Below are 13918 nucleotides of genomic sequence, written 5' to 3' on the forward strand. Positions count from 1 at the left end.
ACCTTAGGGCCAGGCTCCCCTGACAGCCCAGTCTTGCCAGGGTTCCCAGGAATGCCTTCTGGTCCAGGGTACCCAACTGCTCCTTTCTGCCCTGGTTGCCCTGGTTTTCCCTTGAAACAAATTCAAATCAAATATAGCACTGTTGGCTCTCTTCATCTTCACTCCCCCATAACTAGATTTCAGTCACAGTGTTTCCTAAACCCTACCTAACAACAGACCCAGTGATATGAATGAATACTCACAGAGGGAGCTCTGAGTTAGGATGTTTGCTTTAGAATTCTACTGGTTTAACCTTAGACTTGCTCTGTCATGGGATCTGAGCAACTTCAGCTGAAATCGTAAGACTGACCCCTTTGTGTGCCAGGTCTGGAAGATGCCTGCAAGTGTTGATTCTTAAACTGAAGTGAGGAAAACCTTATAAAGTCATCTATTTATCCCTGAAAAAACCCAACCATACCTTTTCAGCTTTTATTTACTAAATACTCAGTACTGGACTTCCACAAATTTGTACTGTTCAAATTTGAACATATCAAAAATACAAATTTACAATATGGCAAGTTTGTGTAACTGCTGCTATACTTGCATAAAAAGGCCTCATATCACATCCAACTGAGGAACATTGATTTATTTCCTTACAATTATTTCCCTTTAGACTGAGATACACTATCTTAAAAGGCTTGGAGTTCTGCACTAATGTCTCTATAAATGCAATTTCTCAGAAATGTAAAATGTTCTAACTACAACACATTTTGTCTGAAAAATTATAGGTAACAACAGCCATATAGAATATAAGTGTGCCAAACTTCTGGTTGCTTAAGTATCTTGCATTTGGCATGTGCTTTGAAACTTCCTCAAGTCCTAGTTTTATTGTCTTCTCCTCACTTCTCTGCATGTCTTGCTTTCCTTGTTTTCTGTTGTCTGCTGAAAGATCCCTGTAGTCCTCCAAAAGAAAATGCCGAGTATTTACAAAGGACACACAGTTCCTTGTCTTCAAAAGCCTCCCCTTGCTCTCTGCCCAGCAGGTACAAGCCCTGTGCAACAGCTGCATTTCTCCAGTTACTGACAATGTTTTGATGTGAGGTAGTAAAAGTTATTTACAACATGTGCTTGTGTGGTATTATTTATTAGGGGACCAAAATAACCTTGATGCATTTTGTTCTTTGTTATGTTTACAGAACACCTACTGCTTCCTGCTCTGTTTTCTCCCTCAGGGAGAAGGGAATGCAAGTCAGCTCCTCTACAGTAACTCAAGAAAAAACATGAAAAATTTCAGCTCAGGGCAAGCAAGAGAAATAAATAAACCTCAAGGATACCACATGTATCCATCGCGGACAAATGGATCCAAGCTTCTGTAGGCTGCAGAGGATCAAAGAACTGATGAGGTCAGAAGCGAACACAAGTACAGTTCTGTGCAATATAATGTGATAACCTCCAAATGGACTCCAAAAATGACCTAATTAAATAACTTTACAAGTGGTAAGGCCCTTGTTGTTAGTTGCACGTAACTTCCATATGCTGAGTAACTGAATATATAATTCAGTACAATTTAACAAAATTTCGAAAATTTTTATTCAAAAATGACAGGGGTTCCTTTACACCTCCTGGATGATAATAAGATTCTTTAGAGTGAACACAAGACCTTCTGGTAACCCTGGCATGATTAAATTTTGTTTTTATTAGTTACTAGTTTCATTGTTTTATAATCTGAAGATAGATGGTAGAATTTTGTTACTTACAGGAATTCCAGGTTTGCCTGCCTGACCCGTCGGTCCTTTCTTCCCTGTGGGTCCCTAGAAGTTACAAATACTTGTGAACTGACAAATGTCTTAAACTCAGTCCCCTAAGAAGAGCTGAGGAATGTTGCTGTCTAGTATTTATGTTCACATTGCCTGGCTTTGGACTGGATTATTCACATTTCAGGAGACAGCAGAAAGCTTTTCAAGTAAAAGCAAATATATTTTTGGCAGAATTGTGTACGTTTTTCCCTTTTGTGAATCAGTTTTGAAAACTTTTTCAACAACAAGCATAAAATGTTTTTCATCATGAATCTGGCAATTTCTCCTGTATCAGCCACCCCTGTGTGAGGAAGTACACTTTTACAGGATTTCCTTTACTCTTCAAAAGGGAAGTCTTGAAAAGTAGGCAATGTAAATGCACTGAATGTCTGTGGAAGAGAATACTAGAAAATAACAGTGTCACATATCACAGATGTAAACATTCTTTTTTATCTAAGATCTACACAAAAGATAAAATTTACTTAAAAACAGACTTTTTTTCATCTTGACTGATCTAGAAATTGGTAGTCTTTGAAAACTGAGAGATACTGAGCAGATAACATTCTTGTAAAGTGGTTTAGTGACACAGGAGGTCAAGCACCAAGGAAGAAAAGCTCAGAATGGGTCAAAAGCTTCTCAGAGAACTTTGTTAAAGGATAGTCTCCACAGAATATAAAGATCTAGAGCATTAATTTTATCCTACCTCTAAAAGATGCAACCAGTGAAGAACAGGGACAAGAATAACACTTGTTAGCATAGAACAAGTAGAAAAAAGTTCCCAAGATTTTTCAGACTAATTATCTCAAACACTCCTCTTAAAGCAAAAGTTATGCTGTAACTACCATGCTGCAATATGACACAAAATGCAAAAAAGTGAAAAAGCTTGGGTCATTATAAGTGTAACTGCTGTATAATTAAGTAAACATGGAAAAAACCAGCAAAATTTTGTTTTATTGCTCAATTTAATGCCTTTTTTGTTAAGAATGGCATAAAAAAGTCCACCAGTCAGAACTAGAATGTGCATATTCAGATAACTTAATATTGTTTTCATTAAGATTTCTGGATGCACATAAAGTAAAGCCAGATGATTCAGCATTGCAGTTTATGGGATTAACTTTGCAAGGCTTGCTATAGCAGCACCAGTAATGCCACTGGAGTTAAGACTGCATGAATGTTTCCACTACTAACATTTTTGTGGAAACCTTTAAGCTCTTATGGGTTGCTCCATGCTGGATATTAGCTCCATATTTGTAAATGGCAGTATTAGTCTGAGGAGCATTTGCAAGACAAAGAAAACACTCTCCAAGAGGAATGGCTGATTTTGTCCCGTGATGTGATTGACAAAAACAATATATCCGAGTTCACAGCTAGAGTACATGCTGACAATGCCTCCACATCACGTTTCCTTACTGTTGCTCCTCAGTTCTAGTCTACTACAGATTCTTGTATTTACCTACAAAATTTTGAAACTCTAACAGAGTTGCTCTATGGAACTTCTCAGATAAAATAGCTCATTAAAATTGCAATGGTAATTGGTATTGTAAGAAATCTTTTAGCCTAAATCTTTTGAAATCTCAAAAGCCAGCCAATGACATTCAGCCCATGGGAGAATATAAACACTTTTGGCAATTTCCAACACATCACCAAGATGAACTAACATTTCTAAAGAGAAAGATTTCGACTTTGATCTTTGTCAGGACTTGCTCTGTCATTATTGCTCCAGTATTCTGTAGTAAATTCCTTATTTCCAGGTCTCTGAAAACTCAGTACAGTGCAGTACTAGGAGGCTTCATTTACAGATCAGAGAAGCAAAATCCCAGTTGCTTTCCAGAGCTACTTTCCCACAAGAAACTCCATTTTAGGGGATAATTGAATATCACTCAAACATTTCCAAAAGAGCCTCTCTTAACGCTTTATATCACTGCAAAGTAAAGCTACTTACCTATCAAATAACACACATTTACTAACCAAGATAATTATATTTTTTATTTTTTTTTTTTGTTCCTGCAGGTATGAAAAGGGAGCTCAAACACTCAGTTTTAACCATATGGAACAGTTTCCCAAGGATAGTCAGTGAACAATAAAACCCTACAAATTCCAATTAAGTGCAGTTTTGTTTCACTTTTTTCTACTTACTTCTGAGCCCCTTTCTCCTTTTGGTCCTTGCTCTCCCAATTCACCCAGCTCTCCCTTTGAAAAGAACATACATTAAATAAATGAAAAGAGTTATTTGAATGCAGACGAAAACAGATTTTCAACAGTCAATAGAGAAATCTCACTTGTCTGAAACACTTACTGGAGGCCCCTGCTGTCCAATAGGTCCTCTGAGCCCTGGAAGACCTATATGACCCTGGGAAGGAGAAAATATAACATATTGCTATACAGGTAACTCAGGCTGGCATGCTCAGTGAGCTACAGACTTCCTTGTAAAGCCCATCTTGGGAGGTGGCAGGTGGGCACAGATTCACTGACGCGCCCTAGATAAAGTATGGTCAGATCTCCAGGATCAAACCCTGTGGAGATTTTATTCTTTACGTTCTCTACTCCAAGCTGCAAGTGGGAATTACATATTGTTTAAACATTTCTGCACTTCTGTAAGCACAGATTTGGTTCATTCATTTATTCCTATGTCTATCTGTATTACTATGTAACTTGGATATTCCGTGTCAAGGACCGTCTCTCTTGTATTTCAGCAAACTGCACCAGTGATAAGCATCAGTTACCATCCAATTTTCATGTGCTGAAAGACTGAATATAACTCATTAATAATTTTTAGGATTAGATTTACAATAAGTAGTGCTTAAATGTCAGAGAAAAATATTAACTACTACAGTATTACAGAAACATGGAACTGTTTAGGTTGAAAGCGACTTTTTGAGATCTATGGAACCCTCTTTCTCCAGCAAGGCCAGCTAGAAAAGATTGTCCAGGACCATGTCTAGTCAAGTTTTCAGTATATCCACAGATGGAGACTCCACAACCTCTCTGGGCAGCCTGCTCTGGTGCTCAGTCATCCTCGCAGTAAAAAAAAGCCATTTCAAAAGGAATTTCATGTGTTTCAGTTTTTGCCCTTTGCCTCCTGTCCTGTCACTGGACACTATGGAAACACGTCTGGCTACTGCATCTTAATCTCCTCCCATCAGGTATTTATGCACACTAAGGTCACTGGAGTCTTCTCCAGCTGAGGAGTTGCAGCTCCCATGTCCCCATATGAAAGATGCTCCAATGTGTTACAAGAGTGCAGCAGTGCAGTGAGGCTCCAGCACGTGCATCTCTGCACACTTGTGAGGGAAGATGGTGCTTCTGCTGCATTACTCCACATGTAGGCATGGCATGCCATGTTCAAAGACTAAAACCCAAGAGGTATTACCTTGTAACCCTCATCTCCAGGTTCTCCTCTATCTCCACGTTCACCAATTTGACCCTAGAGAGCAAACCAAAGAGCAAAATGTAACAGCTGAACTGAATATAATGCTGCAGTGAAGTATGAACAGAAAGCTGAGATTTCTCTCAAGACAAACTGAGAGGGAACTGAGGAATACAGACATAAAGGTTAGATTGGCTAAAGGAATAAACATGGGTTTTTTCTAAACAGAATGCATTGCAGTCAGACACAGTCTAAAATTTTTTGTAACTGAAGACTAAAAGAAGCTAAAAGATAAATCTTACATGGGGCTTAATGAAACAGGATGGAGGATTGACCTCAGAGGAACTTCTCCAGATTTATACTTACCTATATAAATAAATATATATTAATTTAAAATCCAAATGGATAAATGAAGTGACTCTGGTTTCAAGACATGCAAGGAAAACTCTCTTATGGCCTCTGTAAGATAGCACACTAAAAATTGGATTCTTTTCTGGAATGATGTGCTGTACCCAAAATTTGCTTTAATTTTGAAGTTTGTCCTAATAATTTTGACAGGTTCATAAATGCTGCAGAGACACACTCCATGTATGAATTCAGTACAAAAATGGTTACAAAATGCAGCTCTCTAAATCAGCTGAATTAGTGTGCAGTGATAACAAAATAAGTGAAAACATATTTTTGGTTAGTAAAGCAATTAAGTATAACTCAGGGTAAACAGCAATGGTAAAATTCTTTTCTTAAAATGCTGATCTAAACACAGACTAATGGCATTAGTGTATTTAAATACAGGGCACAGATGTTTAAGCAGGAAAGGGCACACAGCAGCATTTTCAGAGAGAGATTACTCATTAAAGGAGGATAATTCTATGGTTTTTTTACTGACTCCTGAGACAGTGATAAAAAGCTTCAGAACTAAATGCATTGGCTCTTGTCTTGAGATGCACTAATGTAATTTTTTTGAGAAAGAAAGACCTACTGGTTCACCTATGGGCCCAGGTGGTCCAAGGACTGTATTATCTTCGCCTGGGTAACCCTAAACCAAAGATAAATATTTTAAAATGTTAACTTGGAAGTTCAACCTCATCTACCATGCGCACAAGTTCAAATGCTAATGAAAAGCAGAGAACACATTGTATAGATGCTAAAAGTGAATATTATGCTTATGGTTTTAATATAATGGATTCGGTAACTCCATTTTAACATTCACCTAAATGTCCTAAAGACATTTAGGACTAAAAAAACCTAAATATTTGCTCTATTCTCAAAGGCAGCTATAAGAAAAAATAAGGATTATTTGAACAATTTCCATGTAATCATGTTTTTATTTAATGAAAAAAAGGATAAACAGGATATTTGACAAGGGGGAAAAAAGAAAACTTCTTCCACTATTTTGAGAAATACATTTAACATAAAGAAAAACAAGTATACAGAAGACTCCAACATTAAGCCTGAAATCTATTAAAATTTAAATACTAAATAACTGCCATCCAAGTTAATAAACAAAAAATTATCTATTCCAGATGATACCTAGCAATAGCAATGCAAAGAGAATCACATTTTTAAATATGATTAAGGACTTTTAAAGTGCATCAAAGTGCTTTTTCAGAAGTGACCAAGAAACCTAGACACTTAGTTCCCAACAAATTAGTTTTCAGTTATTGTTTCTTATTTCATACAAAACCTGTTTATAACATCAAGCACTAAATGTCTATTCACAGAATTTATTGCATAACTTGCTCTAGTTTGTATTTCTCTGTCAAGAGCAACTCCAATCCAATCTTTGTGAAGTGAATCCATGTACCTGCCTTCTTGGGGTCACACGGATTTCAGCATACAAATCTGTTTTCAGGATTTGAGACTTGAGAGAACAACAGTAAATTTGACACTAAAATAGCAGTACTGAGGCCACATCCTGTCCCTAACATTTTATATTAACCACAGACATTTGTCCATTCTAGTTGGACTTTCAGGCAAATCTGTGGGTGTACTAACAGACTCAGAGTTAAGTAAATATTTAGCTGGTTCTGCACTGATTATTTTTGTCAGCAGTGCTCTCTAAGGGCAGTGGTGCTATCTGATACAATAGACTGTGTTCTGTACAGTGGGTACCTTGTGTTTTAAAACCACAAACATTTTAATGGCATAATTTGGGACTCCATCTCTGAATGACCCTTCTCCTCACTTCGCATTTCTTTTCATAGTCTCTGACAATACTAACAAATACTGCAAATGGTGGCTTTTGCTGCTTGCTGTGGGAAACAGTAGGTGTGCAGTTACATTTCCTCCCTTTATAATTTCACAAAACAGGACAGTAAAATGCATGTTCATACCTTTTCTCCTTTGGGGCCTGGGGGCCCTGAGGGCCCTGGAGGACCCTGGTGACCCTGAAGAAGCAAACCAAACACAAATTATTTTAAAACAAATAAAGAAAGAAATAATTCCAAACTTTCTTTTAGCTACTAACTACATTTTTTTTCTGCTGGCTAATTATTCTAAATCATGACAGCAAAATCAATGGCAGAAAATGGACTGTGCACATGAAAACCTCTATGCACACTGGGAAACTACAGATTCTGGCAGGGTTTAAGGCAGGTGATTGGAGCTGGGCTGGTTCTTGCTTGAGGGTTAGGGTCACTGATGGGTGTTTGTGTTTGGAAAAGAGACTGGACAGTCTGCTCTGTAAGAGGATTACTCAATCCATCTATGACGATTTTCACAGCTATTTTTCAGTGAAAGCCACAATATCTTTATGTCCTTCAACTAACCTCATTCAATCAGTTTCTGTTACTGAAATGAAAATTGCATGGCCAGACAGTAAGCAGAGGTGGTGGTGTTTGCTGAACTTTCTTTATATATATACCTGTAGTAGTTTTATAAGAACTTTACTCAGAAGGGGTGAGACACATTGGATAAACAAGGGTTTAAAGTTTGTGGTAAAACCCCCCTGCTAGTGAAAACACACAAAAACCTCACAAAAACCAGCCATCCTTGCTTAAGGCTAACATTTCTGAATAGGCAAACATGTTGTATAAACATATGTGAGTATCTGGCTTTCCTGAAAATGTTTGTGTAGTCTAGATACAGATCCCTAAGATATTCGAAATTAGAGTACCACAGACTTACTTTGGGACATACGTGTACCTGAATTCAGTAAAAAACGTACCCCATAACCTGGAATTCCTGGCTCTCCTTCAGGTCCCATTCCTCCTAGGTGTCCCTGTTAAATGCAGTTATCAGTGAGAGAAAAAAAGAGCTCCTTTGTAAAGTGCTACAACAATGACTACTTTATAAAGTAAGCACATGAAAAATCTTGAAATACTGACACTTGACACCACAGACAACTTTCTTGTAGGTCCTACTTAATTTATTAAAGAATATTGGGCTTTTCATTCTTCTGTGGAAAAAATGGTCAACGTTTTCAGTCCTAACCTTATAGTCTTTGTGCATAATTAAGATCTAAAGGATCTCAGCTTTGAGGGCTGTGGAAGAACTAAGTGCTAGTATGCCAAGAGAAGTGGAGGGTGGGCATCACCTTAGAAAGCTGAGTCCTTCTCTTGAAAATATTGGCAATTAGGTAGTAAACTTTGCTTCTGTTATTTCCTGTGTTCAGGAACACACTGCTGCATTCAGTGGCCACGGGATTGGACTGAGACAGGACTGACACTCCCCTCTCTAGTGGGGAGTCTGAATGCTTCAGTGCATGTGCCACACAGTATGGAGCAAGTTTGGGGAGCTTACTATGAAAGGAGCTAAAAGTTAATGGAACAGACTTAATTCAGTTAACTTTGGATAAGATTCCTCTTCGATAGGAATAGTAGTCTTCATCTGAAGTGCTTTGTTTCAGCCGTAGCTAAGGCTTATTGTATGTGTTAGTAAACCCCTTGATTTTTGTTCTTGGAACTGGAAAGGTTTATAAACACCCATAGCAGTGAGGTTATATGTGGAGTGTGGGACATTCCATGGTGTGCTCTGCCATCCCACTCCCCTAATTGTCAGATGACCAAAAGTGTGAGAGGGCTCCTTCCGGATGCATGCCCCAGGTTTCTGTCTGGAAAGGTGAACAGGTCTCATTCTGATGCTGAAACACCTCCAAGCTCTTAATTAAGCATGTTTTCTACTAACCACAGGACCTCGAGTTCCTCTTGCACCTTTGGGACCAATTTTTCCAGGTTGGCCAGAATCACCAGCAGGTCCGGCTTCTCCTGGAGGGCCAAGCTGCCCCTTTTCCCCCTGTTGATGTTATTGTATTAAAAATAATAAGAGACGGACACTAAGTTTCAAAATGCAGTTTATGCTTAATCAAAATGTGTAACAGCATTATTTAATAGGTATGACATTTACTGTATGTCATTTCCTGTAGATATTAGAATGTCTGAGCCCAGAACTCTGCAGTACAAAATAGTCTCTGCTAAAGTCTTCCTATTATTTTTTTTTGTTTTCTTTTAGCCAAAGCTTAATGTTTTTTAATAGAACTAGAAACTGTCCCGAGTTGCAAAAGTACATCCTGATACAAATTTAAATTTCTTTATTTCTTGAATGTTACGGTTTGCAGAATGATGACAATTCTAATTGCTATGGCTAACAAGAAAAAAATTGGCTTGAAGCATGACACTAAACAGGGATAGCTCTGGTTCAGTGGAATTTCGTAATGTAAATTTGAGTCTCAGATAAAAGGAAGGGAACTGGGGAAGATGAAAAATACTACCTTCTTTCCTAAACGGCCCCTCTGACCTGGATTTCCTGGTGTTCCTTCAGGGCCCTATAGATTTATTAGAGAGAGAAAAAGAAATGATTGAGAAAGGCCTGGAAACATGTTTAACCTCTGCTCCAAGCTGCATAACTAAGTAGGCTTTTGTAAAGCAGAGAGGTGGGAGGAAAAATGTCATTATCTGTGGCTGTACGCAAGTTAGTAGGACTGTTTCTAGTTATAGCAGAAACAAGTGGGCAAGCATCAGGGATTATTTATCAAAGTAGTGAAAATGCACTGAAAATAGGGGAGAAACAAAACCAATAAATCTTGTCCACACAGAATGTATTACTTAACAGATTTGTGAAGCTTATTTGTTGCTGTGTAAGCTACTTTTTAAGGAAAATGTAATATTAGTCTCACCCCCAATGAAACACTCAGACAATTGGCTATAGGAGACTGATTTCCATGTTTAGACTAGGATGTTGTGATCTGTCTGCATCTCTAGAAGGAGGTCAAACCAAAATTGTGATGTGAACACTCCCAGATGCCAGGGAGGATGAAGGGAGAAGAAGGCAGCTCTGCAGCTGCCTTTGGAACGTGTAGAACAGAAAAGTGAAAAATCCCTCCCTAACCACATCCTCCCAAAAATTGAATTGCCAGACCTGCCTGTCTCACTGAGGCACAGAAGCACTGCTGATGTTGTTTATTGTACACAAGTATAATTACATCCAGTGTATATATGCCAGGATTGAGCTGTTTTACAATAATTGCAATGCTTGAAACTTTCAATCTTCCCCAGAACTGCCAATTTCAAACAGACAGTGAGAGGAAAAGGAAACAAAACTGCAGCACACTAAGGGTGCCAACAACTAAAAGAACACTTTTTTTCTTTCACTAGGAAAGTAGTTCACTGTGAAGAACCCAGGACTAAAGACAGCAAAATGTAACACGGATGCTTAGAGGACAGAGTGGACAGTGCTCACAGCTGTGAACAGCTGGCGCTCCAACTAATGTTTTGTCGGACCCCACCATCACGTAAGAACTACACAGAAGGCAGCCAGAGGACTGCAAATGAGAAAATGATTTTTGGTAAGGGAAGCTGGTCTGACTTAAGGCTACAATACTTGCTTTGGAAACTGTGCTCCAAAATACTAGTTCTCATGATGAAGTTGCGTACAACTTCATAGTTGGATTTTAGATGCTAGGAGTGGTGTCAGAACGAATAGGCAAACTGATCTAACCATGTTGATGGTGAAGTCTAATGCTTGTCTACTATTTGATCTGTATATGGTTGCTGCCATATTGTTTGGAGAAGAGAGATCTGAAGTGAGAGGCTCCAGGGTGTGTGGTTTGTGTGTCCGGATGACAAGTGGTGAGGAATCCCTATTTGAAAAGAGGTCACATATTTAAGATAGGAAAAGCATTTGTCTCCTCTTTCTACCAATCCGGAACCACATCTAAAACTTACTTAAGTATGGTCATCTCGAATGACAAAGAAAATCAGAAAAATCAAAAATAGAAGAAGAAGGAAACATTAAATTTGCTTACTAAAGGCAAATGAGCAAAAATTCCATTTCAACCTGAAAACACTTACAGGAATGCCCACTATGCCAGGTTCACCAGGAGGCCCAGAAATTCCTGGTAATCCCATCTCTCCTTTTTCACCCCCTTCTCCAACAAGTCCCTGGTCTCCAGGGTCTCCCTAAAACATATTTAAAAAAAAAAAGCTTAGTCAACCTGCTGCTACAGAATTACTTGTTCATAAGAAAAGGGAATTCTGAATCTCTGAGAATCTTAGCAGTCAAATTCAGATCAGGCTCTAAGTTAGGGTAAAACCCTTTCTATCTCATTCATACACTCCTATAGCCACATTTTGCCTCATCCATCACCAAATATATGAAGTTGTTCTCTCTGACATCCCCTGTCCTGGCACCTGCCACAGTGCCTGGCACAGCACTGATCCAATTCAGGGAGCAGAGCAGCCTTGGGCTTGCTTTCTCCAGCACTCTAGTCGCCATAGGCAAAAGCTGTACTCATGTCTCCAGCTGGGTTTTCTTTGTCAAGCCATTCAGCTTTGCAGCCCTTGCAAGGTAGATATGGACATAAAAGGTACAGGAAAGCCTGTACTTTACAGGACCTCCTATGTTAAAATTAAGTGCACTCAACTGGGCTCTGTTGATCTGGTTTTGACCTAGGATAAAAGAGGAGATCTAGGTCCTTAAGCTAATATGAGTATTTTACATCTGCTACAGAAACTTGATGTACCTTTGGGCCATCTTTTCCTTGAACACCATCTTCTCCTGGAGGCCCTGGTTCACCCTTATAGAAAGAAACAGTTGAAAACAACGTTATTGCCTAAATTTCTTGACATAGAGGTATTGTCTTGGAAGAACTCATAATAGTTTTATACATGCTTATTATCTTTTGGACAACTACTTTTTTGCTGTTACAGTTTATTTATCTTCAGTGTCACAGCCCATGAATATCCAACACAAGAAAATATAAAAGATGATCAGCATTAGAAAAATGAGGCAATACTATGTCCATATAACACTGGAGATTTAGACAGTAGCAGTGAGATTTTGTTTAGTTTCAGAGTATATAACATGCAATTACAGTAAACTCAAAAATAAACCTATTCTGTCCTGAATCTTCCATGTTTATGTGAATAGCTACTATATTGGTATATTTACAGATTTACTGTAGGGCCACGAAAAACTCAGCCTTTACCATCAGAAATATTTCAACATTATAATCATGGAACCACACAGAATCATCAAGGTTGACAGAAAGCTCCAACCATCAGCCCAACACCGCCATAATCATATTCCCAAGTGCCACACCCAGATGCCTCACAAACACTTCCAGAGACAATGACTCTACCACTTCCCATGGCAATATACTTCAATGCCTAACCACTCTTTCAGTAAAAATTTCATTTCTTATATCCAATCTAAACTTCTCCTGGTACAACTTAAGGCCCTTCATTCTATCACTTGTTAGCTTGCAGAAGAGACTGACCCCCATCTCACTACAGCCTCCTTTCAGGTAGTTTTAGAGAACAATGGGCCTCCTTTTCTTCAGGCTGAACAGCCCATGCTCCCTCAACTGCTTCTCATAAAACTTTTGCTTCACCAGCAGCGTTTCCCTTCTCTGGACATGCTCCAGCACATCAATGTCCTTTTTGAAATGAGACCCAGAACTGGACACAAAGCTCAAGGTGCAGCTCAACCAGTGCCAAATACAGGGAAAAATTCACTGCCCTGGTCTTGCTGGCCACAATTTTTCTGACACAGACCAGGATACCATTGGCCTTCTTGGCCACCTGGGCACATGCTGGCTCATGTTCAGACACCGTTGACCAGCACCCCCAAGGCCCTTTCTGCAGAGCAGCTCTCAAGCCACTCTTCCTCCATCAATACTCTTTCTAACTTGCCACAGTATTACACTGTTTTATTTTCTTTAAAAAAAGAGGTTATCAGAAAATAGCTTCTTATTGAATTCTTCTGATAAATCAAGACTTCTCGACCTGTACTTCATAAAATACTTTTCTGTTGTAGAAGAAGGCTTGTGTCCATAGCTTACCCTTAAACCTTGGTCACCTGGTTCTCCAGCCTTCCCAGCAGGTCCAATGTCTCCCTGGGATGTCACAAGGAAAATAATTGGATTTTAAAGGACAATATTTGTAACAATAACAGGGTTTACAGCTGATGTAGTCATCATGACAATAACAGTATTTCTTAATGGTCCATTTCCTGTATCACTGTCTACTTGGCTAACAAATCAGATCTCTCTGATTTGCTTTTATGAAAATTTGAAAATTTAAACGGCATAAGAGAATAATTTCAACATTTACCTTTGTGCCTGGTTCCCCCTGCAGACCAGGTTCTCCTTCAGGGCCAGGAGGTCCCTGCATGGTACAAGAGCTATTGTTACATGATCACTAATAATAATTTTGCAACAACTAAATAATACACCCAAAATTGAAGCGGAAGAATGACATGACACGCTGGGAAAGATGAAGGTCTGAAAAATCAATCAAGACAACACAGTTCTTTGTTCTTTCTAGAGCCAAACAGAAAA

General features: G+C 38.7%; 1 protein-coding gene across 3 annotated transcripts in view; it reads right to left on the bottom strand.

Moving 5' to 3' along the window:
* The window catches only part of COL24A1 (collagen type XXIV alpha 1 chain), a 127420-nt gene that overhangs the window by 17012 nt on the left and 96490 nt on the right, over positions 1–13918 (bottom strand). For all 3 annotated transcript variants that reach the window (XM_039556227.1, XM_039556226.1, XM_039556228.1), the window contains exons 34-47: positions 13692–13745; positions 13421–13474; positions 12101–12154; positions 11430–11537; positions 9851–9904; positions 9268–9375; positions 8309–8362; positions 7476–7529; positions 6122–6178; positions 5146–5199; positions 4072–4125; positions 3912–3965; positions 1737–1790; positions 3–110 (exon numbers count right to left, since the gene is read on the bottom strand). In XM_039556227.1, coding sequence (XP_039412161.1) covers positions 3–110; positions 1737–1790; positions 3912–3965; positions 4072–4125; positions 5146–5199; positions 6122–6178; positions 7476–7529; positions 8309–8362; positions 9268–9375; positions 9851–9904; positions 11430–11537; positions 12101–12154; positions 13421–13474; positions 13692–13745 — 921 coding nt within the window. The remainder of the gene's footprint in view (positions 1–2; positions 111–1736; positions 1791–3911; positions 3966–4071; positions 4126–5145; positions 5200–6121; positions 6179–7475; positions 7530–8308; positions 8363–9267; positions 9376–9850; positions 9905–11429; positions 11538–12100; positions 12155–13420; positions 13475–13691; positions 13746–13918) is intronic.

Source organism: Corvus cornix, chromosome 8 (assembly GCF_000738735.6).
Source record: "Corvus cornix cornix isolate S_Up_H32 chromosome 8, ASM73873v5, whole genome shotgun sequence".
NCBI classification, from domain to species: Eukaryota; Metazoa; Chordata; class Aves; order Passeriformes; family Corvidae; genus Corvus; species Corvus cornix.